This window comes from Ursus americanus, chromosome 6 (assembly GCF_024610735.1).
Source record: "Ursus americanus isolate L20-20 chromosome 6, mUrsAme1.1.p, whole genome shotgun sequence".
In the NCBI taxonomy this organism is placed as follows: domain Eukaryota; kingdom Metazoa; phylum Chordata; class Mammalia; order Carnivora; family Ursidae; genus Ursus; species Ursus americanus.
This window is the reverse complement of record NC_142132.1, coordinates 6,606,659-6,634,137: the sequence shown is the minus strand read 5'-3', so window position 1 is coordinate 6,634,137 and position 27,479 is coordinate 6,606,659. Positions and strand designations below refer to the sequence as shown.

General features: G+C 41.4%; 1 protein-coding gene across 3 annotated transcripts in view; it reads left to right on the top strand.

The window, feature by feature from the left end:
- EDRF1 (erythroid differentiation regulatory factor 1) overlaps positions 1–27,479 on the top strand; it is a 42,043-nt gene that overhangs the window by 6,964 nt on the left and 7,600 nt on the right. For 2 of the 3 annotated variants that reach the window (XM_045809537.2, XM_045809536.2), the window contains exons 7-24: positions 2,418–2,519; positions 2,793–2,914; positions 3,625–3,736; positions 6,540–6,687; positions 6,764–6,872; positions 7,167–7,278; positions 8,749–9,009; positions 11,605–11,676; positions 11,962–12,112; positions 14,143–14,331; positions 14,677–14,877; positions 16,494–16,712; positions 18,509–18,732; positions 20,960–21,118; positions 21,288–21,437; positions 22,657–22,810; positions 24,657–24,772; positions 25,631–25,782. In XM_045809537.2, coding sequence (XP_045665493.1) covers positions 2,418–2,519; positions 2,793–2,914; positions 3,625–3,736; positions 6,540–6,687; positions 6,764–6,872; positions 7,167–7,278; positions 8,749–9,009; positions 11,605–11,676; positions 11,962–12,112; positions 14,143–14,331; positions 14,677–14,877; positions 16,494–16,712; positions 18,509–18,732; positions 20,960–21,118; positions 21,288–21,437; positions 22,657–22,810; positions 24,657–24,772; positions 25,631–25,782 — 2,753 coding nt within the window. The remainder of the gene's footprint in view (positions 1–2,417; positions 2,520–2,792; positions 2,915–3,624; positions 3,737–6,539; positions 6,688–6,763; positions 6,873–7,166; positions 7,279–8,748; positions 9,010–11,604; positions 11,677–11,961; positions 12,113–14,142; positions 14,332–14,676; positions 14,878–16,493; positions 16,713–18,508; positions 18,733–20,959; positions 21,119–21,287; positions 21,438–22,656; positions 22,811–24,656; positions 24,773–25,630; positions 25,783–27,479) is intronic. The other variant, XM_045809538.2, reaches the window with a different exon arrangement.

Sequence of the window (27,479 nt, the reverse complement as noted above, 5' to 3'; positions counted from 1 at the left end):
ACATATTGACAAAGTCGAAGAAGATAAAAATAAGATCTTTGGTAAATTGTGTTTTTCCTCTTGTTATGTGTTCTCACATATTGAACATTATTTGTCCAGATTGCTGCTGTCCTCACAAACTCTAGAGTTACAGGAGGCAAATACATTTAACTTGATTTTTAGTTTTAGTAGTTTTTAAGATCGAGAAAGCTCATTAAGCTATGTAATGAATTTAAATTTTTTCCAAAGTTAGTAAAGCTACAAAGAAAAAGAAGGAAGTAATTACTGTGCAGGTTCCCATGGTGCGGATCTCCCGAAGGGTGGGGTGTTGTGCGAATGAGAAGGGGCCTGGGTGCTGGCCGCTAGCAGGGTCCAGTGCCATGACCTGGGTAATGATTACATGGATAATTTGCTTTGTAATTAGTCATTTTACTGTATGATTTATTTTATGCACTTTCTTACATGTGATTATATCGCATTAACGGAGTTTTTAAAAATTCATTTGGTATTCCTTGACTTCAAAACCCACACATTACAAAAAGACCACAGAACAGAAATACGAATCTCTTGCCATCTATCTGCTCGACTCCCAGCCATATTCTGTCCTTACGTTGTTTAGGGCTTCCTGTGAGAAATCAGGGAGGCTTTTGAGAATTTGTAGACTTGTATGTGGAGGAAGTAAACCGGCATCTATTTAATGCCTCTTATGCCACGTACTTTAGGCTGTGTATGTGCGTATGTATACATTTGTTTTCATCCTTGGGGCTGTATACGTATTAAGTGTTGATGGCATCATTTTATAAATAAGTAAACTAAAGTTCATAAAGAGTAGATGTTTGCTCATGGTCACACCGCTGGTGAAATCTGAGGGTTTAAACCCTGAGCTCTCTGACTCAGAGACCTGTCCCGACAGCAGTCCTCCGCTGCACCCGTGTGCTCCGCATATGTTCAGAAGGGCCTTGTAAACAGTAGGATTGTCATAGCAACGGCATGGTACTAAGTAGAGCTAGCCTGCCATAAAAAAAAATCATCTTTGACAGAATATTTTGTATAACATCATACTGCCTAAATTTCAGATTTAGAGATTGTTGTTCGCACTATTACCTCATGAATTCTTATTCCCAAAACTAACCTTGCTCGTTTGAGGCCTGTGTGAAGCAGTGATAGAGTTTAAATAGGTGCTGTGGTTGGCCTTGGAGCCAGACTTTTACTGAGAACATTATAACCCAGAGCCCAGACTCCACTAAAGCTACTACCTCGTAAATGCAGTTTGGGGATTTGGTTCACAGGTTGATAACTTGTCTCTACAAACAAATAAAATAAAAAAGCTTGAAGTTCTAGTGGGACTCTTTAAGGAGAATACAAGACAGAGCAAAGCACTGGAGGAGAACCCCACCCCCACCGTACCTGCAGTCGAGTGTCCTCACTTCACAGGCAGGGGCTGAGCTTGTTAGCATGCACATCGCTTGAGAAGTAAGAAATTTATGGGCCAAGCTGTGCACACGCACATACACATACTGGTCTTGGGATTAAAGGTTTAACGTGATGTTTCTGAAGGCAGCTGCCCCTAATGGTTGGAAATTTGAGTGGTGGACTGAGTTTACTCCTTGTCAAAGGTTCCCTTCCATTAAGTGTTTTCTAGAATATATTCCACAGAATGTATTAAGAATAAAATGTGTTCTGAGATGAAATAAGTTTGAGAACATTGGATTTTACAGAGGGGAAGTTGATTTTTCTACTACAGAACCTTTTAGAGGCTTTTTTAATGTAATAGGCATTGTTATTGTCCAAAAGCAAGCCTATAGCGAGCAGTGGGTTTCAAAGCTTACTCTGGAAGTTCTTCCCCGAGTACCCCAGGGACTAGTGTTCTGTGAAGCACATGTCAGACAATGGCAAACCTCAGGGCTGCTCTGATGACCGATGTCTCAAGAATAATGTGGCTGAGGGGTGCCCGGCTGGCTCAGTCAGTAGAGTGTGCGGCTCTTGAATTTGGGTTTGAAAGTTTGAGCCCCAAGTTGCATGTAGAGATTACTTTAAAATAAAATCTTTTAAAAAATATAGGAAAAATAAAAAGAATACGGCTGAGGTTTCTTAGAAATTTTTTAATTCAGCAGAGATGGGGTGGGCTGAAATAGCAGTGGTATTCAGATTTATCCAAAAAGGAAAAAAAATCAAAACTTTGAAAGCTTAAAATAATCTTTAATCCTTTTTATTTGCATAAGATCTAAATGTAATTAGCTTATTCGAATAGCTATGATAATTAAGAGCTGAAGTAAGCCACACGGTGATGAGAGTTCATGATTTGCACATTAGCTCTAAATTCACAAAAGTAGATTTGAGGTTTATGCTTTGAATGTTTAGGGGATACTCTTGAAAAGTAGGCCATTTGTGAAAAATTACGGCAGCAGAGTCACTCCTTATCCTTGCACTTTTCACAGGGAAGTGAGCCTCTTGAACCCTCATACATAGTGGGGCATGTGGCCTCAGCACCCAAAGAACAAAACCTGACTACTTTATTCAATGACGGGGAGAACAGTCAGGTATGCTTTCCGTGGTGGCCAAACTGGGACACCTGATCCCCAGTCTACTTTGTCATTTAAAAGCTAGTCTGAATTGGAATTTGTAGGGAAAAAAGTCCACTTGATCCTGAAAGTCACTTTCTAAACATCTCTATGATCTTATAGCTCTGTGACTTTAATTTACTTTGTCTTCTTTGTCTTTCCCTTTTCTAGAATTTCTGTGAATCATGGGGGGAAATTATTGTTCTCCTGTGTATTACATAATAATCTCTCCTATTTTATTTTTAATTAAAGGGTCTTAAAAATGATTTTGTTCGGAATATCTTGTGGACATTTGAAGATATACATATGTTAGTTGGCTCCAACATGCCTATATTTGGAGGAGGCAGATACCCAGCAGTCAGCTTACGTCTCAGGTAAACCAAAATGGTATTTCTTTAGAGTCGGTGTTTTATCTGCTTTCACTTCATCTATTAATCTGTTAATCATCACCTTATCTGGGTTTTCCACCTCCCTCTTCCCCCACGAATTGAAAGCCGCACAGTAAGGAAGGGGCTATTCTCAGCAGATGCTGAAAGCCCTGAGGCTGGGTTTTCATTCAAGTCCTTAATGAATGGAGTCAGAGAGCTGTTGTACTGGCTTAATCTTATGTCTGAATTCACAACGTGTGAGAGTATAATAGAATTTAATTAGTTAAGGAGATGGTTTACCAGCTTCCTATTAACTAATTGTGAGCACTTCTGTTAGTACTCTAGCTGTATGTGTTCCTATCAGCCAGCGTGAGCTACAGCGTGGCCACTATGATATGAGGTGGTCAGTCTTTCACCTCAGGGTGTATGGGGAGCATGCAGTAGGCTCACAGTAATCCGCTGTCCTATTTCCTTCTACTCTTACTGAAAACTTGTATGGATTCCACTTAGAAATGCAAGCAGAACTTATGGAAAGATGGTAAAGAACACACCACGTGAGCTGCATGCGCACATCTCATCAGAAAAGAAAGTGTGTGTGGCATTTTTCATCTAGGGAGAACAGATTAAAATGGTCAAATGGCGGAAATAAGTCTCAGATGGCTTATTATGGAACATCTTAAATTAAACTGTGTAACACTAGAAATGTGTGTTTTTAGGGACAACAACAAACCAATTAATGTGCTGACGGGAATTGACTATTGGTTGGACAACTTGATATGCAACGTACCGGAACTTGTGATGTGTTTTCACGTAAATGGAATTGTGCAGGTAAGTAAGCTACAGTGTGACTTTTCTAATTTTCTCCCAAATGTAAATCAGTGCAGGGCGTACCTCACCAAAGTTTTTGAGGCCCTTGAATACTTAAATACTGTCTCTTTAACAAGGAAGACTGCTGTGAATAAACTGAAATTGGAGTGTTTTCACATTCGAGTTGGTGATATCAGAATTCTAGATGTTATAGGAGTATAATTGTACACGTAATTTGTGGGAAGGTCATAAATATACTGCAACCTGCATTTGTAGCCAGAGAACTCTGATTTTAATGCCAGGCATTCATAGTAACTAATTACCTAAAAGTGTCTGTACAGTGGAGGTATCCCTTCAGCTTGCAAGTATCTATTCAGTATATACAGAGTCACAGGGGAAGGCTACAGCAACAGCGTGTGAAGTCGACAGCTTAAATAGCATGCTGTTATTGAGCTTGTTCTACTTAGGAGGTGTTGGGGGAAAACAGAATAAAGTTTGGTCACTACCCGGAAAGGTAAAATACTAATGGGAAATCACAGGGTGCAAAGAGAAAGATAGAAGACCATCTGTTAGAAGGGCAGGACACCCACGGAAGTCTGGGTAGTCAGGAAAGGCAAGATCACTTCTGTTTTGATCTGAAAGAGACCTTTAGAAGAAGCGGCCTCTCAACTGAATCTTGAACGGTAGCCTCTCCAAAAACAAGAGATGAATGTTAGAAGACTAGTGGAAGTAAAAGAAGGGATTGATCACAAATGCAGCTAGGGACACAGGATTCATGTAACAGAATAGCAAATAGATTAGAAAAGCCAAGGTCAGATAATGGAGAATCTAGGAGCTGAGCTAAGGAATGTGGGCTTAGTTCGGTTGGTAATCTGGAATCTGTGAAGGCTTCACATCTGGGAGGTGAAATTTGTTGTGTTGGAGTCTTAGTTTGGAGATGGCCTATAGGGCAGGCACGGAGGGCTCGGAGACAAGAAGCTTTGGGGTGGGGGGCGGTGGGGGCCTTGCTCTACTTTTGTAAGTAACTTGTTGGACTTAGACTGTAGAGGAAACACTAAGAATTGACGATCGTAAGGAGCTAGCATTTATCGAGTGCTTGTTTTGTTCCAGATACTTTGCTAAGTGCTTTACATGCATTACTTACCTGATCTTCTTAGCTGCTGGAATACCAGTATTCCCTTTTGATGAAGAGGGAAACTGGAGGATCAGGGAGCTCAAGTGAGTCGCCCAGGGCCACATTGCTCGTAAGTGGTGGTGCCAGTATTTGAACCTGGATCTGGCTGAGGCCATACTTCTAACCGTTGTACTCCAACCCAGTGATTCTAAGTCAGTGTTTATCAGAATCACTCGTGGTCTCTGAAAAACAGTTTGCTTGGCTCCCTAGTGTTTCAGGATAGGTGGGATCTGGTATGTGTCCGTGAAAGAAAGAAAAAAAAGAAAGGTTTGTAGATGATTCTGATTTGCATTCTCGGTTGAGAAACACTGTTGTACCATTACCCTAAACAGCAGTATTTAATGAGAGGCTGTGTGGGGCGCCTGGGTGGCTCAGTCATTAAGCGTCTGCCTTCGGCTGAGGGCGTGATCCCGGCGTTATGGGATCGAGCCCCACATCAGGCTCCTCTGCTAGGAGCCTGCTTCTTCCTCTCCCACTCCCCCTGCTTGTGTTCCCTCTCTCGCTGGCTGTCTCTCTCTATTAAATAAAATCTTTAAAAAATAAAAAATTAAAAAAAAAATATAATGAGAGGCTGTGGCCGGAGTGAGTGGTGGCGTTACAGGTAATTCCAGGACTCAGGGTCTAGAATAGCGGTGGTATTATCGCCTGAGATGGGGATACTGAACTGGTTTAGGCAGGGAAGGTGATCTGTCTTCATCACGTGTTCCATTTGAGGAAAGCATTGAAATGTCCATGAGCATTTTGAAGTTGCAGGCATTGGAGAAGACGGGGCTAGAGAAATAACCCAAGGTGCCATCGCCCTGGATACCTATGGACGTCATCACCGCGGGGATCTAGTCGACTTAAATGTTGGAGCCTTTACCTATGTGGGTGAAAGGGGAGGAGGACCTGAATAGTGTAGTATAAAGTCCAGGAGAGGAGTGTTTTAAGAAGGAAATTATGACTTGAGGCATTAGATGAACCAGAAGGATGAAAACCAACCTTAGGAGACTATTTGGTCTTATTTTCCAATCGATTTGGAGTTTCTTGTCTTAGAGTTTTCAGAAGACGTGGGAAGAGACATTTAGGGAAGTGTGAACAGAAGACAAACTAGAAAAAAATGCGGAGGTACCATAAAAGTAGTGGCAGTGATGTCCACGTGGCCTCTACTCTTGTTGCTGCCTCCAGTCCCCGTCTTTGTTTCTGTGAAGGAGTCGAGTCCGTAGCTCAAGGGAAGAGTAGTGTCTACTGGAGAGACTTGCCAAGTGAGTCTAGTGTCTGGGGGACAAGCAGGCTGGGCTGCCTGGGCTGGGTGAAGTCTGCCTTCGTCTACCATCCTCCCAGGTGAAAACCACCAGGTAGAACAGAAGGAAGTGTATGCTATGAGCTGTTCCACGTGAGAACAGAGGTAGGATCGTGCCTAAATTGTGGCTCCAGATGGTGGTGATTCTGTCTTGAGACTTACTCTTGTGGTAAGCCAGCAGCGTTGCTGACAGGTGGGTCAGATTCCTTTGGAATGTTGGAGCAGTAAAAAGATCGAAAGCCAGCGGTTTAAGCTCTTCCGGGCTGCATAGATCTCTGATGGCAGGATTTATGTATTTGGTTCCTTTTTAATAAGAGAAGGGTTGCTACCTAGATTTTCTCTGAAACTGCGTTTTCTATGTTTTACAGAAGTATGAAATGATAAAAACTGAAGAGATTCCCAATTTGGAAAACTCGAACTTTTCTACGAAAGTCATAAAAGACATTGCACAGAATATTTTATCGTTTCTAAAATCTAACTGTACGAAAGAAGGACATACCTATTGGCTGTTTAAAGGTACATTCCTTCTTGAATGAACGATCATAATTGATTTGAGTGACTCTGGTAAACTAAGGTTTGTTTTCCTTTTCAGCAAGTGGCAGTGATATAGTGAAGCTCTATGATCTCACTACTCTTTGTGAAGAAACTGAAGACAAGTACCAGAATCCATTCACAATGCCGGTGGCCATTCTCTTATATAAGTGAGTTCTTGAAGAAGTAGCCTTATTCAAAATTTTAAAGCGCTCAGCCACACTAGCTAGGTCAAAGCTTCTAAAATACCTTTTAGGTTTTTGTAGCTTAAGAAACAAAGTCTGTACGTATGTTTACAGGCTGTACCAAAGTCAACTTGGGGGGGAGAGTAAATACCATATTTTAAAATACAGTATTGTTTCTTAAATCCCTTATTCTATTGGAAGGTAAGAAGAGCATGCTTATACTTGAGTCTTGCAGAGAATGAGGAATGGGGTGTAAAGTTGATATACACATTTTTTTAGGGTTGCTTGCAACATGATGATGAAGAAGAATCAAAATAAGAAACACTACGGGACTATTAGAACATTGCTTCTTAATTGTGTTAAATTGTTGGACAAAAGCAGACATCCTCAAGTAAGATTAACATTTATATGCTCTTTAAAGATACTCTAGCATTCTGAAAAAGTTTTTAAAAATTAAAATATTCTAGCATCCTGAAAGATTGTTGCCTAGACTTTAAAGCCTCTTAATTCGAGGTCTGACCTGCCCTGTCCATTATGGCAGCGAGTAACCGCTTGTGGCTGTTGAGCACTACAGTGTGCTTCATCTGAATCGAGGTGCGCTTTCAGTGTAGAACGCACGTTGAATTGTGAAGGGTGGGTGTACACATTGCATGTTGAAATGATAATATTTTGTGTTATTGAACCAATGTATTAAAATTAATTTCACCACATTTTACTTTTCATAATTTAGCCACAAGATTTAGAATTTCATATGTGGCTGGCTAACATTACATTTCTCTCGGATAACACTGTTCTGTAATTTTAGAACTCTTGTAATTTTAACAGTGGTGCTGTTTTTCCCTTTACCTTAGCACTTCTAGAAGGTGGAAAACTATTTTACAGTATTTTTTAAAAGATCCATTTACACAAACGAGCCTTGTTATCACTTTGTTGTATAAATAAGGTTCACACTCTGGACTTCTTCAGTATATAAAGCATCTCTTAAAATAATCTTTCAGACATGTGCCCCACAGTTTTACACCACCCTTTCCCGCAGTTGTCTGAATCTGACAGCTACTTTTTGGTGTAATGCTAGTTGTATTCCATTTAAATTAGGAAAGACATGGATCATATGCAATGTTGTTTTAAAGATCCAAGTTAATTTTAATTGTAGCCCCATCCAGTTGGATATAAAAGTTTATCCGAGACCAGACCAAGAGAAAACTCTTTTTGAAGAAAAATGGCAAAATAATTTCTGACTTAAATATCTAATTGCTGATTGTGAGGTGGTGGTGTTTCGTGGAAATTGGATAGTTTATGTGAAAGTTAGAAAAGGGTGTTAAAACTATTGAATGTCTGTCATCAAAAATAATAACAGTAGAGTAGAATAAATAATGATAATATGTAAATGCTAATTTTAAGAGATGCCAGGATGGACTTTTCATTCCTTAAGCTAGTGGGGGTTTTCCCCCTGGAACCAAAGATCATGTAATAAATATTAGTTGCTTACCAAAGCCGTATTAATTCATAGCTTGTAAAGAGAAATTCTGGTTTCTCCGTTAATATGGAGTGTTGCCTTGCTAATATTTTAGTTAACGACACTTCCTGTGAAAACTTTTATCTCCAGTTGCCACCTTTTTTTAAGAGAGAGGGCTGGGGTTGGAATAATTGCAGGAAATAAACATATCAACCCATGAAGATTTTATAGAGAACCTTCACCGTAGTGATAACTTTGACCTGAGCCAGTTCTGCGCCTATTACAGTGTGGAAACAGCCTGTTTGCAGACCTCCTAGAATTTGTTAGTACAGTAGTAAAATGTATTCCACTTTAGAATGCTCAGTTTTGATGACAATCACACGTATTTCTTTTTTTTTTTATAAGATTATTGCTTCAGCCAATTACATGCTTTCAGAACTTTTTCAATTAGATGAACCTAAAAAAGAAGAAAGTTCAGAATCTCCTTTAAATGAGAATTCTGATGAAAGTTACAGTGAAGAGGAGGAAGAGATGCCAGACAGCGATGAAAATGGATCCTATAGCACCAGTTCTGATCCCTCAGATGATAACAAAGCAGTAGCTATTATTAAGTCTGTTGGAGAATTGTCAGTTCCAGAAAAATACAAATCCATTCATCAAATCCGAGTAAGCATGGTAAAATTGTATTTAAGTTTTATCAGTGCAAAAACAATGATTAATTGACTGCAGCTGGCCTCTCAAAAGATGGCATTCCTGGGGCACCTGGGTGGCGCAGTCGGTTAAGCATCCGACTGTTGGTTTCAGGTCAGGTCATGATCTCAGGATCTTGAGATCAAGCCCTGTGTCAGGCTCTGTGCTCGGTGCAGAGTCTGCTTCAGATTCTCTCTCCCTCTTCCTCTGCCCCCCCCACTTGTGTGTGCTTGCGTACACGTGCGCTCTTCCTCTCTCTCACACGCTCGCTTGCTCTCAGATCTTTTTTTTTTTTTTTTTGAAGATTTTCTTTATTTATTCGACAGGATAGAGACGGCCAGCTAGAGAGGGAACACAAGCAGGGGAAGTGGGAGAGGAAGAAGCAGGCTAATACTGGAGGAGCCTGATGTGGGGCTCGATCCCATAACGCCGGAATCACGCCCTGAGCCGAAGGCAGACGCTTAACCGCTGTGCCACCCAGGCGCCCCTGCTCTCTCAGATCTTAAAAAAAAAGATGGCATTACTTCAGTAGATCCTTCATGGTCCAGGGCCTAGTAATCATTAGCTTTATGAATCCTAAACCTGTTTTATAGTTGCCCCGGGGTAGCTGATCCACGTGCAGACCGATGGTAGATGATGTGTAAACCACACATCAATACGCCAGTTTTTATGTAGGAGATTTTCCTTCTGCAGTGACCAGTATATACTCCTGTCTCCTCACCAGGGTATTCACTCTCGGTTTCTGGGTTACTGCGAAACCAGATGTGTAGATTGCTTGGTGAACACAGAATAAGAGTAGACAAGGGGTGGCTTGTTGATCCACTTGTGGGGAAGTGATACCTTATCCGAGTGCTGCAGGACAGTACTTTTGCAGTGAGTGGGGCATATCAGCTAGGTTGGACACATCTCTGCCTGGTCAAGGTCAGATAGACTGACAGCTTCATGCCCTTGAAGTTCTATTGACATGGATTGTGCTGACTATTCTTCTCCCAATTGGTCTTCTTCCAGACAGTAGAATTACATTTCAGTTTGCTAAATCCTAATTACTTTCCAGTCCTACCTCCCTGTGATCAGATCCAAGTCAGCCTTAAAAGACTCTGGCTATTCCTGGAACTGAAATACCATCGTATATACAGATAATCTCTTAACGTAAGCTCTGAGTTTAACTTTCAGATGGAAACTTTATATCCAGATAGATTAACATTGCCTATCTTTTTGTCTTTTCCTTCACTTTCTGCTCCTTTACCGTAGTCACACTGCCTTTTTTCCTGCCTCAAGCTCATCATAGGTCATGTCCACGTGAGGCACCTGCTGTTGCTTATGCTCGGCGCGTCCCAGTTTTCATGACTGCCGTTTTTAGACCTTAAGTCTCGATGGAAATGTTGCTCCTTCTGAAGATCTTGCCCGACCACTCTAGCCAAAGCCTGCTATATTTTTATCTCCTTCATGGAGATCATAATCTGTCTATCTGAAGTTTGTGTTTATTTCCCTTCACAAAAACAGAAGCTCCCTGTACATATGGACGTTCTTGTATCTCCCATGTAAAGAAGATGTAATGGGCGCTCAGGAAATATTTGATTAAATGACTACAGGACAAGTTCTTAACTGTCCATCTGAGTTTTAGTGCACTTTCAGCTTGAATGCCCCCCCAGTGGAATTAAAAAAAAAAAGTTTTCTGATTATGAACAAGATTACTGATGGCAAAAGTTCTGTGTATTTGGGGACCTGCACTGTAACACAAGACCTTTGATTTGTGGGGCAAGTAGATGACAAAGATGTAGTGGTGCATTAGTTTACAGTTTTTTACAGAGATGGCAGTTTTTCTCAATATCCGAAGCACTTAGAAAATGCGGTCCTGGTATTCATGTAAACAGGTCTTTAGTTAGCTTCGCCTTATTAGCGTACTTTTGAAAGTGCAGTCGGTGTGGCTTCAGCACCTCATTTCCAGCTCAGTGACTGTGTCCACGGACAGGTTACTTAACATCTGTGCTCGGTGCACAGTGGGAACCGTCGTTCCAGCCTTGCAGGATTCATCGAAAATGAAATGCCTCGCAGAGGCCCTTACACATAAGGTCGCTTAGTAGATACAGGTTGTTAACTGGTTCTGCTCATAATTAAGCATATAAATTGTACAAATTATACAGTGAGACCATTGGTGATACTTGTTAACTTACTGCTAAGTTGATGATATTGTTAACTGTGTGTTACCGAGTACCAGTGCTAATTAGGGATTCAGCTCCTCTGTTAGATTAGGTATACATTTATCCAAAGCATTACTCACATTCTTGCTTTTTTTGTCATAATAGAATTATTTTTAATATTTTAAGAATTTAAAGTAACATACACTTTGGAAGATCTTTTTGTTAGGCAAGGTTTTGTGGATGCTTAGGTCACTTTTATCTGCAATTAAAGCAGTACATTAACCTTAGTGTCAGTTACCTCACAAAGCTGAATACACAGCAAATTTTGAAATTATTGATGTGTAGAGTTTTAGTAATTCCCAGGAGCTGAGGGCTGTGGAATTTGTTGTGTGGGCAGCATATTAATCATTTTAAATATTTGTTTCTGAAGCCCAGTTGCACGTTTCCAGTTTGCCATGACACAGAGGAGCGCTGTAGACTCGTGCTTAGCTACGTTCTGGAGGTAAGTCTCAATTTTACCTTCACTGTTGCAGTAAATTTGTACCTGGTTTGCATATAGTGCTTGTTTATTGGTGTCTAAACATTATTCTGAATGAAATTCTGCCCTGACTTTTTCCCTTTTATATGTAAAGTGAAAATTAGTTCTTCCCAACTGTTGCAAGTAAAATGTAGTCTTTTCAAGTCTGTTTTCAACATTTAAATTCTCCTAAATGTGTTCAGAGCCTTATATTTAGTTTCTGGTTGACCTTCAGTTATGTGTAGAGTGAATGTTTCTCCTTTTTTAAAGGGGTTAAAATCTGTGGATAGCAGCATTAAAAAAGAAAGCGACCTTCCTGCAGCTGACCCCAACACCCCAATCCCATTAAAATATGAAGATGAATCCACAAGGGGGGGTCCTGAGGGTCTGGAGAAGCAGATGGCCTTGTTTTTGGACAAAAGTAAGTTGAATTGATGTGCAAATAAGGACTGTTCTATAGAATAGTATACTAGTCCTTTATCAACAGCGGACTTAGGTCAATTAAGGCATTCATTGAAAGGAATTCAGGAGAAGGGTATCATGTGAATGAAAAGTAGGAGAAAATACCATTTCATTCAAAATAAAAAACAAAGGATAATTTTGACCCTTTATAGATATTCCTAATAAGTTCCGCTTCTTCCGGTCCCCTGCAGTGAGGAGCTAATGCCCTTAGCTCGGTAGGGTTCTCATAAGAAATTACTGCTTCAGTAAAAGCAGTCGAGTGTTGAAGAGCGGAATTGGGAACCAAACTGCCTAGCCTCAAATCATGGCTTTGCTAAGGCAAGTTCCACCTTTTTGAACCTTGGTTTTTTGGTGTGGTGTTTTGTTTTTTTTTTTTCCTCTCTCAAAATGAAGATAACAGTGCCTACTTTAAAGGTTTTTATATGGATTAAATGAATTAATATGTGTGAAGTACTTAGTGCACATAAGAAGCACCATAGGATTGTTGGCTTTTGTTACTGGTGGTCCTTGAATAAACTAGAAAGATCACTTACGCATTGTGTAATTTGTTCCTCAGGAAAGTCATTTCATGAAGAACATGTGGTCTGTTAAAAAATCAGTTTCAGTTGCTTTAAAAAATGTTCTGGAAGCCTGTATGTGTGAAATACCAAGTGCTTTCCTGACTTCTCTTCTCTTCACGAACATGAGTTGTGTGGGGGAGGGGGGCAGTGAAGTTAGTGCCCTCGCATTTGTGTGCTGCTTCCTGTGTGCCCGGCTTGAGCTGTGATACGGGGAGGAGAACACCAGAGCCTGACACATCTCTGCCTCTTTTTCTTTTTTTTGAAATGCCTTTTCTCTCTTCCTTCGTCCCCAACTCAGCTGTTGAAAATCCTCCTGATGTTCAAGAGATCTGTGCTCGCCTCTCTCTAGTCAGAATTGATTCTCTTACCACTTTGCCTTTCGCATTACTACAGGCTGTCTTATGTCCTGGTTAGCTGTGTTGTATGCACACATACCAATACAGTGGTGAGCAAAAACCGTCTTATTCAATTCTGGTGTTCTCACCAAGCCTCACGCACAGAGAATGCATGCGCTAGCAGGGGGAAAAGAAATAACATGCACAATTAAAACCGTAAGAGAGATTGTAAGTACCTTTCATTGCTTTGAAAGATTCGTGTTGTCACTGATCAAAAAATGAGAAATCCCAAGGCTCAGAGACTGGGGAGGGGGATTCCCACAGCATTTCGTTCTTATCTCTACAGTTGCACTTAATAATAGATTTTGCTGTGGTCTGTGTTAGCAGCCTGTCTCTGCCTCTAGTGTGCAGGATCTCAAGGATGGAGAACATAGAACTTCATGTCACGGTTTCTGGTGGCTAGCACAGTGCTTGGCACAAAAGTGATCATTCGTTAGATGAAGAAGGTAGTAGTAGGCTGGACTCTAAATAAAGCGGGTTCCTGGTGGAGGAAGCAGTCCCCTAAGGGGAGGTGGAAGAAAATAGACAACTGTGTGGGCAATAAGCAGTAACTTGACTTTGGCTGATAGGTGGTAGGGGTGGAATACCGGGGAGGAAGACAGAAATGTCACCTAGGAAGTGGGCTAAGATGCTTAGACAGGATCTAATAAGTGGTGCGAAGCCATTTTGGGGTTCTAGAACAGGGGTCCCAGCATAATTAAAGCTTGTTTTAGGAAGGGAAACTCTCTGGCAGGTTGACACATAGACTAGAGAAAGGACATGCCAGTCATGCGTTTAGATGTGTCAGTGACCCTGAAAGAGAATGACAGAGTTGACAGCAGCAGGGAGCCGAGAGCCTTCAGCAATCCCAGCGAGGGTCTGTTGAAACACTGCCATTTTACTCTGTTGTTAAGCAGTGAAAGCACAGTATTTGCCAGTCTTGTAGCCATAGTACCTAAGGTTGGACTGTTTCTATCAAGAAACATTTTTTTTTTTAATAGTGAGACTTACATTCAAATAAAATGTGCTTCCTTTCCCCTCCTTCCATGTCATAGTGGGCTCCCTTCAAAAGGGTAATTATTCCAGTCAATCTGGAATGATCCCTGGTTCTTGGCAACATAAAATGAAACTCCAGCTGATTCTCAAGTCATCAAAGGCCTATTATGTTTTGTCTGATGCTGCCATGAGTCTTCAGAAATACGGAAGAGCGTTACGATACATAAAATTAGCTTTGCAGAGCCACGGTAAGTCACTGTAAATTAATACGCTTAATAGACGTTGGGAGGGGGGGACAGAAAAGGCATCTAAATCACAGTGAAGTTTTACTCCTGTTGCTGTAGTAAAATTTAATTTTGGAATAACTTTTTCTAGTCTTGGGTGTGTTACTTCGTATTTTATTTTTTGCTCTGGGTGGTTAATGATCTTCCTTTTGAAATACATGAAGCCTATGTGATATCTGACATACCATAACCTTAGAATAGATACAGTGGTGCAAATCTTTCAGCTAGTAACAAATTCTCTTAATAGTCACCGTATTCATTAATTTTTAATACCCCGGTGTCTTTTTCTCTCTCCCCCCTCCTGCCTAGATACTTACTGCTGCCTCTGCACCAACATGCTCTCTGAAGTGCTGCTGTTTCTGTCTCAGTATCTGACGCTCTGTGGGGACATCCAGCTAATGCTGGCCCAGAACGCGAACAACAGAGCGGCGCATCTTGAGGAGTTTAATTATCAAACAAAAGAAGACCAGGAGATACTACACAGCCTCCACAGGGAGTCCAGTTGTCAAGGTATGCCAGTGAGACCCAGCACTGGAGTCCCGTGGGGGTGATTCCGCCCAGCTTATGTTTATTGGAGTTTGTCCAGGAAAGTGGAGAAAATGTTAGTGTTTTGATATTGCGGTTTTGTTTCATTGATTTCTTAATTTTAAAATTGACCATGATCCCTGGTGTATTTGTGTGTAAAATGATTTCAGAACATTTCATGAGCTACCGTTTATACAACTAGAACTAAAGATAAAATAAGCTCTAAGACAATTGTGTTGACTTTTTTACTCTTGTCTCTTCATGAGGTTAGGTTTTCTTAGGTGACCTTGTAGTCAGTGAACCAAGCCATGATTTTCTTTTGAAAAGGAATAACAGTTGGTAAAAGGGAATGAATTACCTTCTGAAAGATTTCTGGAGGCTCATATCCAGAGATCATTTTTTTAAACTTAGTTCATAACTGACTGTCTTACTAAATATATTACTTTGTTTTGGAGTCATCAGATTTTAAAACTGGGAGATAGTATTAGTCTGCAAGTGACTGTGTCCTTCGTACGGTCGTAAGCTCACTGCGGTCAGGGCAGTAAACGAGCTAGGAGACCTGTCTTTGTAAGACACCATGGCGTTGTCATATTTTGCTAAGTGTTGGTATTATTTGATATCCGCCTCACCAAAACTTTTGGACATATACCATCTAGAGAAGTACATTGGGGAGGATGTGGTATTTCCTCACTTTTGCCCTCTTTCTTTGCCTTCTCTCCTTCTGAGTTTCTCAAACGATCAGTTTCATAGACACAGGGAGAAAATCTTGAGTGTTTTTACCACTCCCATCGAATTAATTTCATTTAAAACACTTCTTGTGGGAGTGTCGTTCTCTCTTATATACCAGTGTTAGCAGCAGGAGTGCTCCCTTTTTTTCCCCCTTGAATTTTGGGCCCTGCACCTAAGTTTACTCCAGTCCCACTAGATGGCATGTTGAAGTCTTTGAGAGCTTCTGTAATAGCTTCTTCAGTGAGGTAATTGCAAACCATAATGTATGTAAGTAGCCTCTCGTAGCAATCAGAGCTTTGTTTCAAGAACTTTATCCATTGGGGCGCCTGGGTGGCTCAGTCGTTAAGCATCTGCCTTCAGCTCAGGGCGTGATCCCAGAGTCCTGGGATCGAGCCCCACGTTGGGCTCCTCTGCTGGGGGCCTGCTTCTTCCTCTCCCACTCCCCCTGCTTGTGTTCCCTCTCTCGCTGGCTGTCTCTCTCTCTCTGTCAAATAAATAAATAAAATCTTTAAAAAAAAAAAAAAAGACCTATATCCATTAATTAAAAAGAAAAAAATGTTTTACCTTGTATCACTGAACTTTAAGTCTATACCAGTGAGCAAGTGTATTTGGTAAAATCCAGGTCATGGAAATTGGTATTTTTGGTCCAGAAAATATTTCTTTATTCAAACATTAATATCCCAGGAAAATATAGTTTTCTAAATTAAAAGATCTTTACTTTAAAATTTAAAATTTTAGTTGTATGGATTGACTCATGTGGGTTTATACCATACTGGATTTATTTTATTGTCTTAAAAATAGGAGATTACATGGATACTAAGGAAGAAGGGTTCTCGGGACTCACAGTGATGTTTCCTTTTTTTCCTTTCAAGGATTTGCATGGGCAACTGATTTGTCTACAGACTTAGAGAGTCAGCTTTCAGTCAGTTGTAAATGTTACGAAGCTGCTAATGAAATCTTGCAATTTAGTGATTTAAAAAGCCAGAACCCAGAACACTATGTACAAGTATTGAAGAGAATGGGTAACGTTAGAAATGAAATCGGTGTGTTTTACATGAATCAGGCTGCGGCGCTGCAGAGCGAGCGAGTGGGTGAGTATCTCTTTGGAGTCCGCTCTTTATTGCCTCTTCTCTTAGAAAATCATTGCTGATTTTATGGTCCAAGCATAGAATTGTGGCACTTGACTTGATGTAAAAGGAGTGCTCTGTTGAAGAATCTTTTATTCTTAAGTTCTTGAGAAATAAAGATAGGAAAACACATTTCCCTTTGAGATTCATCATTTCAGCGTCCTCCGTTCTTCATCTGATCAGTTCAGAAGTGGCGTATACAGCCGGCCTGTGCGAGGCTCTGTGCTGGATGTGCAGTTGACTAAAACAGTTCTCCCTCATGTCAGGAAGCCAAAGAGAAATACAGATCTTTGGGGCGCCGGGCTGGGTCAGTTGGTAGAGTGTGCAACTCCTGATCCCGGGGTTGCTGGGTATAGAGATTACGTAAAAATAAAAAGTCTTAAAAAAAAAAATAAAAGAAATACAAATCTTTGGAAAATGCCATAAGCACATATGCAGTACAATAGAAAAGTGGGGAAAGGAGACGTTTATTGAAGTTGTGGGGTTTTTCGAGGGTTTTTGGGAAGAAGGTGTGGTTTGAGCAGATGGGTACACGACCTAGGATATCAGCAGGCAGATACGGGGAAGGGGGTGCTATCCAGACTGATTAGGCAGCATTGAGAAGGACTAGAAATGCAGCGTCCAGTGGATAGTGCGAGTAGCAGCAAGTGGTCTTTTGTGATTCAGGCAGAGGATAAGGGATTCAGCTGGGCCCGTGTCGGGTTTGAGATACATGAGGACATGCGAGTGAAGGTCTCGCTCAGTTGCTGGTTAAAACCTGGACTTAGAGCTGTTTGGGTTAGCAAGATGTAGGTTGGGGATCACTCAGATGATGTGGGAAGGGGATAGTTGGATCCATGAGAAAGCTGGGGATGTCAAGACCACCCAGTGGGAGGAAGGAACAGGGCCGCGGTAGAACGGAGGACAGCAGGTAAGTTGGGGAAGTGTGTGTGTGCCTGGTAGTCTGTGAACTTGTCTTGACACTGGACGTATGAAGGGGTCAAGCTTTTTAAAGTGTTTTGTTAATATACATGTATATATTCTTGAGAAATAAGAAGCTGTGCTTTGAAGGTGCCTCTGGAGGAGGAAGTGCGTGAAGGAGCATGCAAAGTGGTCGTCAGAAACCTAGGAGAATTCAGATACAACCCAGGTCATACCTCTTAAAACCCCATGGGACCACGTGTTTTGAATCTTTATGAAATAGGCCTTTGCTCCGATGTTTTTGTTTGTTCGTTTTCGTATCCGTCCGTTCAGAGTGAACGAGGTCCATGTTTGAGTATTATATGAGTCTGCTCAGGCTGCCATAACAAAATAACCCCAGATCGGGTGGCTTAAATGACAGAAATCATACTTCTCACAAGTTGGAAGCTGGAAGTCCAAGATCAAGGTGCCAGCAAGTTTGGGCTTTTCTGAAGCCTCTCTCCATGCTTGCGGATGGCTACCTTCTCCCTGTGCCCTTACCTGGTCTTCTGTGTGTGCGCCCTGGTGTGTTTCTCTTAGAAGACCACCAGTCATGTGGGATCCGGGCCCCATCTTATGACCTGGTATAACTTTAATTACCTCTTTAAAGGCCCTGTCTCCAAATATAGTTACTTTGGGGTTAGGGCCTTGCCATGAATTTGAAGGGGGTACAGTGAGAGCAGGTCACTGCGATGGCTGCACGTAGCTGGTTCCTTAGCCATCCTGTCCCTGTCCTCCTGCCTTCATCCTTTCCTGGGACACACGGGGGGTTGACATTGAAGTCTGCTTACAGGTGGTTTTCTTCCTCTTTTTTTGTGCAGTGAGCAAAAGTGTGTCTACTGCGGAGCAACAGTTGTGGAAAAAAAGCTTTTCTTGTTTTGAAAAAGGAATTCACAACTTTGAGTCAATTGATGATGCCACAAATGCTGCCCTTCTGTTGTGTAACACGGGGAGACTCATGCGGATTTGTGCGCAGGCGCACTGTGGTGCCGGCGATGAATTTAAGCGGGAATTCTCACCGGAAGAAGGCTTGTATTACAATAAGGTAACACATTTGCTTGCATGTCAGACCTCACCCATTACACCTAATTGTCATTTACCTTTGCTATTGCTCCATGAAAATATTCTAAAACTAGAGCTGTGGTGATGGCACAGGAGACAGACAAAACACTTAAGAGACCGGCCCGAGAATGTGAGAATTTTGTGTTGAAGGTGGCATATTGAAAAGATGATTATTCACTGACTTGTGTCGGCGTAAGCAGAGAAGACGTCAGGTGGATTAAAAGCTGACGTGGAGAAGGGTAACTGAGAAAGTGGAGGAGGAGCTTCGTGTGATGAGACGGGACAGGACTTTCCCAGCATGACACAATGGGCAGGGATCACAGTAAACCATGGATACATTTAAATGTGTAAAAATAATGATTTCTAAATGCACAACAGAAAGCAAAATTGAAAAGCAAATCCTAATGTAGTGAAAAAATTGATAACATGGGACAGATCAGAGGTTGATAAATCCTTCATATATAAAGAAGAGTTAAGAACCATTGAAGGGGGGGGCGCCTGGGTGGCACAGCGGTTAAGCGTCTGCCTTCGGCTCAGGGCGTGATCCCGGCATTGTGGGATCGAGCCCCACATCGGGCTCCTCTGCTGTGAGCCTGCTTCTCCCTCTCCCACTCCCCCTGCTTGTGTTCCCTCTCTCGCTGGCTGTCTCTATCTCTGTCGAATAAATAAATAAAATCTTTAAAAAAAAAAAAAAAAAAGAACCATTGAAGGGGCGCCTGGCTGGCTCAGTTGGTAGAGCACATGACTCTTGGTCTTGGGGTTGTAGTTCAAGCCCCACGTTGGGTGTAGTGCTTATTTTAAAAATAAATAAAATAATCACTGAAAATAAACTGTCCAAATAGAAAAAAAGGGCAAATAATCTTTTAAATTTTTTTTTAATTAACATATAGTGTATTATTGGTTTCAGAGGTACAGGTCTGTGATTCATCAGTCTTATATAATACCTGGTGCTCATTAAGGGGCAAATAATCCTGAACAAAAAAATTCATACATGTTAAAAATAGTTAATATGTAAGAAATTTCAAATTTTAAACTTTTATGAAATTTAAAAATTGAGTTTCTTTTGTCTATCCAGTCTCCAGGTATTTCTGCAAGTGGTAACATCCAGTGTTGGAGATGGTGCAAGGAATAAGAGCTCTCCTTTTTTTTTTTTTAAGATTTTATTTATTCGAGGGCGGGGCAGAGGGGGAGGGAGAAGGACAAGCAGACTCCATTAAGTGTGCAGACCCAACAGTGGGGCTCCATGTCAGGACCCTGAGATCATGACCTGAGCCAAAACCAAGAGTCAGGTGCTTAACCGACTGAGCCCCCCAGGTGCCATAAGAGCTCTCCTTTAACAAGTACTTCACAGCTATTTGAGTACTAGTGAAGAATGTTCATGGTGTGGGAGATTTTTTTTTTTTTTTTTTTTTAATTTACTAGAGCCCGAGTATGGGAGGAGGAGGCAGAGGCAGGGAGAGGGAGAGAGAGAGACAAGCAGACTACCTGCTGAGCACAGAGCCAGACGCAGGGCTCGATCTCACAACCCTGAGATTACCACCTGAGCCAAAACCAGGAGTCAGATACTTAACCAATTGCACCACCCAGGTGCCCCATGGCATGGGAGATTTTAAAATAAAAGTGACCTTTTTATAGTTTTTTTTAAGTTTATAGATACACAGAAAGTAGATAGATACAAGAAACGTAGAAATTATTGCTAGGTGATGGACTTAAATGTGATTTTATATGCTTAAATATAATGACCATGTTCTTCAGGCTGGGGGTGGTAAAGGGTGGCGGGAGTTGCTGCTTTTTACAGTCAGATCCAGCTCATCAAGTGATTTTTTTCTAGCTTTCTAGTTACATAAACAAATCTTCATTTAGACGAGATCGGCCGCATTCAGGGTGGTATGGCCGTAGACCAAATCTTCATTTAGAAAGGAAAAAACCAAAGGAAGGAAAGGCATCCCCGAGCATGAGTCAGAAAGCACTAAGGCTAATGCTGGACTCGCTGTGGAAATGTGGCGTGGCGTGCAGTCCCCTTGAAATGGCTTGCCTCTTTGAAACAGGTTCTTTGATAAGGTTTTTTCCTTTCCTCATAATACTGCCCTTCTGTAAATTGTTCCCACATTAAATTAACATCTGGGGGATTTTAAAGTATGTTTTATTTTCATATGTTGTTGGCATAGGTTTAGACTGAGTCAGAACTGTATCTTTCCCTGTCTCACCAGGCTGTTGATTACTATTTGAAAGCTCTGAGGTCACTGGGAACACGAGACATACACCCGGCTGTTTGGGATTCAGTGAATTGGGAATTGTCCACTACTTACTTCACGATGGCAACTCTACAGCAAGATTATGCTCCATTGTCTAGGAAAGCTCAGGAGCAGGTAATAATATTTGTAGTGCTATAAAAGAGCTCTTCAGCTCTGTTTTTGCCTTTAACAGATATTGAGCATATTTTCTGTAACAAGCAGTATTTAAATATTTTTATTTAAGATTATAGACTTGTCATTTTTTTTCTCCTCCTCCTTAAAAAAAAAAACAAAAACAAAACAGATTGAAAAAGAAGTCAGCGAGGCTATGATGAAGTCCCTGAAATACTGTGATGTGGACTCAGCGTCTGCTCGACAGCCTCTTTGTCAGTATCGAGCCGCGACCATCCATCACAGGCTGGCGTCCATGTACCACAGTTGTCTGAGAAATCAGGTATTGCCGTTCCAACTTAAGTTCAATGCCAAGTCCATTTAAAAGTGTTCTGGGTGTTTTTCTTATATTTCAGTATCTATTTAAATGCCATCTATTCTATTAGCTGCTTTAGAAAAACTTGCAGTGTAGGTCAGTTTCCCCTCTCGCCTGTGCTGCCTGTTTTTCTCTACTGTAATTGATTGGGTGTTAGTCTGCAAAATTAGCCTCTGTGCACCGCCCCCTGCCCACCAAGTCTCCCTCCAGACCTACCCAGAGTAACTGGTTTCCTGGATTTTCCAGTATGTCCACACCCTTTCTGTTTTACCACTTAAACAGTGTGTTTACATTTTACTGGGTGGTGAGCTTTGTAGGACAGATCATACTGTACATATTCCGTGGTTTACTGCCTTTCACTAGGCACAGTGTTTCTGAGGTTCCTCCTGGTTGGTGCATTTTCTCGGTTCACGAGTATTCATTCAATGAATATATCACAGTGTATTTGTCCGTTTTGTGATTCCTGAACTTCTGGGTGCTTTCAGTGTGAGGTTATTAGAAGTAATCGGCTGTGAACGGCCTTGTACATGAGTCCTGGCACTCAGATGCATGTGTGTCTACGAATAAATAGAGGCCCAGGTTGAAGGTACCTTCCTCCAGAGCGGTGGCATGGCTTCTGCCAAGGAGTCTTGTGTTTGAAGTTTCTCAGGAATGTTTTTTTGTTTGTGGTGGTGTTTCCCTTTTCTTAGCTCAGGACCAAGACAGCTTACCTTGCAGTCCCTAGGGCATGGGCCGCCTTCTAGGTGCCCTTGTTCTGAGAATATTGTCCTGTGAGGTCCAGCTTGATAATCAGAGAGGATTTCTTTCACTTTAAATTGGCCCTGGACTCTCTTCCCCTTGCCCCAGGAGGTCCTAACCAAAATTCAGGCTGCCCAGATGGCCTAATATCCTCGAGGCAGAAGCAAGCTTGAGCATTCAATGGGGAAAGCACAACGGGGAAAGCATTGTCGTTTCAGCAGGTAGTGCCAGGACAGCTGGAAGTCCACATGCAAGGCAATGGAGTTGGACTCCTGCGGCACCTGATAGACAACAATTAACCAAAAGTGGATTAAATATCTAACTGTAAGACTTCTAGAAAAATAACGCCACTACAGAACATTTAGTGATCCAGTCAGAGACTTGGTGAAGTAGTTACTGTGAAACCCAAGCTTTAAGATTTGTCTTTTTATTTTCTGTTTGACTCTAGGTTGGTGACGAACATCTTAGGAAGCAGCACCGGGTGCTGGCCGATCTTCACTATAGCAAAGCTGTTAAGCTTTTTCAGCTTCTCAAAGACGCTCCCTGTGAGCTGCTTAGAGTACAGCTGGAAAGGGTGGCGTTTGCAGAATTCCAAATGACCAGTAAGTCTCCACTTCCTCATTTCACAGATTTGTGTGCGTTGACTTCCTGCTGGACCGTCTTAGCATGAGGCAGACCTGGGGATCTCTCTTGAATGTAAATAAGATTGTTTTCTTTTTAATTTGCCCATAGTTAATGGCTTTGGGTAGGGGCTACTTTTTTGAAGTTTAGAAAATGGATTTGATTATGTTCTGTGACCTATTTATGTTCAAAGAAATACTGAAATATAGCCCATGCTTTCTTATTTGGAAAAAAAAAATGTGACGAGTCAGTTGAGACCATTAGAGATGTAAGTCATCAGGAGCAGCATAGGAAGGGAGAAGCAGTGGTCCCACTGAATTCTGTTAAACTACAGTGGGTACGGGCAGCTGTGGAATAGGGAACTAGAACGTAGATCCCATGCGAGGTAGAGCTCTGCCGGAAGGGGAGGGAGGAGGCAGGCAGGCCGAAGAGCGGGCTCCATTAGGGTAGAGGCCACAGCGGGGAGGGAGTTGCCGCTCCGCACTGAATGTGTGTCCTGAGTTCTCTCGCTCTTGCCCACCTGGTCCCCTTCTGCAGAAGCGGTCCTTGCAGAAATAGCGCTCGTGTGGCAAAGAAACAAGAAGCGTTTCTTTGAAGTACAGCTGTTCATTAGATTTTACTTCAGTTGTTCCTTTGTATAAAATTTAAATAAATAAAATAACCAGGTAGATGACTCTTTCAGTAGCGTATCCCTGACAGATGCACAGGAAAGTGATAGCGTTGCTGCCTCTGGGGTCGGCACCTGGGGGCCCAGGAGGAAGGCTTTCGCTGGTTTCTGATTCAGACTTTATACATTTTGAGAATGTATTACCTGAAACAGTTTTTTGTTGTTTTTTTGTTTTTTTTTTAAAGGTTTTATTTACTTATTTGACAGAGAGAGAGACAGCCAGCGAGAGAGGGAACACAGGCAGGGGGAGTGGGAGAGGAAGAAGCAGGCTCCCAGTGGAGCAGGGGGCCCGATGCGGGGCTCGATCCCAGGACTCCAGGATCACACCCTGAGCCGAAGGCAGACGCTTAACAACTGAGCCACCCAGGCGCCCTTACCTGAAACAGTTTTTTAAAAATATTTTTTACTATGACACCTGCGTGGCACAGTTAAGTGTCCGACTCTTGATTTCGGCTGAGGTTGTGATCTCAGGGTCATGAGATCGAGTCCCACGTCACACTCCACACTCAGTGTGAAGTCTGCGTGAGACTTTCTCTCCCTCTCCTTCTGTCCTTCCCTCCCCCCACCCCTCCTAAAAAAAAAAGTTTTTTTTTACTAAAAGTATTTTTAACTTTTTGCCAGTGTATACTAGATGGCAGGATAAACTTTCTGGGGGGTGGGTTTTGGACGACCTTTTTCATTTGCATCTTTGAATTTTCTGCCATGTTTGAATTCCTTCAAGAGAACAGGCATCATTTTCATAAAAACAGAGACTGGGAACAAATTTGCTAAGATGATAAGTATGGTTAATTTTCCTTCTAAAAACTTTAAAAATTGAGTACCTGAGTAAAGTAATGTAAACAGCTGGGGGCCTTTGGACCAGACTTGTCCCAGCTGCTTTCTTTGACCTAACACTCGGGTCTTATTTCAGATCGGTTATGTTCCCACCCTGACAGAACCAAATGGTGAGGCAGGGAGACAATTGTTATTTATTGTTTTGTCTAGACTTAATATTTTTACCTAGGGATAATTACTAAAAGTTGGATTTTAGAAAATTTGTTTAGATTCTCATGAGCTACTTTAACAGCATTTGAAAATCAGTTTTTATTAATACATTGACATTGGATGGGTTTCTAGATTTATATTCAAAGGAATGATCATTTTTGTGTTTAACACTCTAGGTCAGAATAGCAATGTTGGAAAATTAAAAACACTATCTGGGGCTCTTGATATAATGGTGAGAACTAAGCATGCATTCCAGCTCATCAGAAAGGAACTTGTAGAGGAATTTGACCAGGTAAATGGAGAAAATATTTATCTTTGTTTTTTGTGTGTCTTAAGCTAAAGGGTGAACGTATAACGTGAGCATATGTGTGTGTATGTGTGTTATGTGTGTATATGTATATATGGACACATATATGTGCTTTGCATAAAACACATTAACAGTGATCTGTTGTGTTTTCTTGGTGGAATTATTAAACTCTTTAAGTTGGAATTATATCTTTTATATTAAAATTTTTTTCTTTAACCACATAGAGCTTACTAAGACCCCAGTAGCATAACGTCTCTGTTGTGTTTTCCTTTTGCTTTTTTTGTTCTTTTTTATTGTTATTCTGTTTGTTTTTAAGAAAGAAAGAGGTACATAGCTCTTTTATAATTTCTACTAAACTGCCAGGGAGCATTTGAACAATGAATGGGCTTAAGCTCCTTGGAAAGCATTTCTGGTTTGCCTGGCATTCCAGCGTTCTTGCTGCCTCCTGCTGTTGCTGAAAACTTCCCTGAGTCCCCCGTGGTCCACCAGCCTGTTACCTTCTCCACCCCTGGTTTGTCCAGCCCTGCACCGTGCCCGTTTCCATCTTGCTCCTTTACTGTGCAGTGTTACAAAGTAGGAGATTGCTGTTTGGGATTAATTTCTTCTCCATAAGTCTCTGTTAGGTGTGAGACATTTTTCACAGGTTTTAGTTTGTCAGAGTGATCTCCGGGCTTCTGCCACCAACAGGCTGTGCCTGGAGGAAAATAAATGACCTGGGGTTTCCTTTTTGTTTTGTTTTTGGCTAAAAAGTTTACTGGGTGAATGAAACTGTGGTCCCTTCACTTCACTATGAAGCTGTCACTGTCGGGTAGCTTAGGTGAAGTCACTTCTTGTTGTTTTCAGCCTAAGAGTGATGAGTCCACTCCAGCTGCTGATTCCTCTCCTAGTCTCAATCGAGAAGAAGTGATCAAGCTCCTCAGTATATTTGAATCTCGGTTGTCGTTCCTTCTCCTTCAGTCCATCAAGCTGCTGTCTTCAACTAAGAAGAAAACAAGGTAAAGCCAGTGGTTCTTTGTGGAAATTTCTTTTCCAGCGCCTTACCTGTAGAAAGGTAGTCTCTACTGACCATACAAAAAGATAGGTTGTATTCATTCTGTCTTTCATGTGGGTGATCGGGGATTTTAAGTGGTGCTCTTGCCTGACTTGGTAAATCAGATGAGACTCCTCTCCGTGTGGCCTACTACATATTGGAACTATAGACACAGATCTTGCTTCCTAAGAATAAATACTCTACTGGTTATAATGTTTTCCCTGAGACCGGTAACTGACCCTGGAATGAAGACCTCAACTGTTTTTAGTAACTCTCCGTTGTCTTTAATGGGAAGTCAGGACTACAGTTTTGATAGCACCAAATGCACTAGTAGGAAGGAGACAACAGAGCATCGAAATCTCTGTAAAGCCCAAAAACTTAGAAGTGTGAGCGTCTCAGCACAAGGTTCTCATACACCTATGTCAGTTTCTACAATTCTTTTGTTTGCCAGAGTTCATATGGTGGCATTATTAATTTAATTTGAAGTTCTAATAGTAAGTACTAGATCAGGAAGACATAAATAATATGTCATTCTTTTTTTAAAATATAAGTATAATCTGGCCATATTACAAAACTTGGAAAATAGGAAAAAAAAATCACCCTACACATACATTGTTACCAGTTATTCTATGTGTGTTTTATCAGTTTATAATCTTCAGGTGCTTTGTCTCTGTGTTTTAGTTTACATAGAGTAAAATTTACTTTTGGTGGTATGTAGTCCTTCAAGCTTGGACAAACACATACAGACATGTCTCTCCTGCGGAATCATGACACAGAGCAGTGCCCTCACTCCGTCTTGCTGCTACTGCCCCCGCCCCGCCCCTTCCTTAGAGCTCAGGGGGAAAGCTGGCTGTAGTAAAGTGTAACATCAGCCGTGGGGTTTGTAGGTGCCTTTATCAAGCTGAGAATGTTCCCTCTGTTCCTAGTTTTTATCACGAATGGATGTGGAATTTTGGTCAGACGTTTAATGGTACACACGTTGAAATGACCACATGGTTTTCCTTCTTTAGTCTCTCGATGTGCTGGAGCTCATGGAGTTTTTTTGAATGTTAAACCAGCTTTGCGTTCCTGAGATAAACTCGACTTTGTTGGCATGTGTCATTCTTAGGATCCCTGGGATTCTGCGTCCTTACACTGTGTTGAGGACTTTTGTGTCTGTCTGTGAGGATGGTCCCCTCCTGTAGTGTGATCGCAGTTCTGGTCTTGTAGCGGTTTTGTCTGCTTTCAGCACGAGAGCAGCGCTGGCCTTATGAAATCGATTTGCAAGTGTTTCCTCTTCTAGTTTTTAGAAGCATAGAGTTATTGTTTCTTCCCTAAAGGTTTGTTAGAATTTGCTAGTGAAATTATCTTAACGTAGAGTTGGCTTTATTGAAAGTTTTTCACAATGAGCTTCATTTCTTTTCATAGATAAAATACTATTCAGGTTGACTTCTTGAGGGATGAATGTCTGTTTTAGCCGTTGTCTGATGTATAGGTTCACAGTATTTCCATATATCCTCTTAATGTCTTACGGTGTTTGTAGTGATAGCCCTCTTTTCATTCCTGATATTGCCAACTTTTGTCTTTTTTTTCCTTGGTTAGTCTGATGAGGAGTTCATCAATTTTATTGATCTTTCTGAAGAACTGGCATATTCGATTGAATTTTTTTTTCCCCGTTGTTTT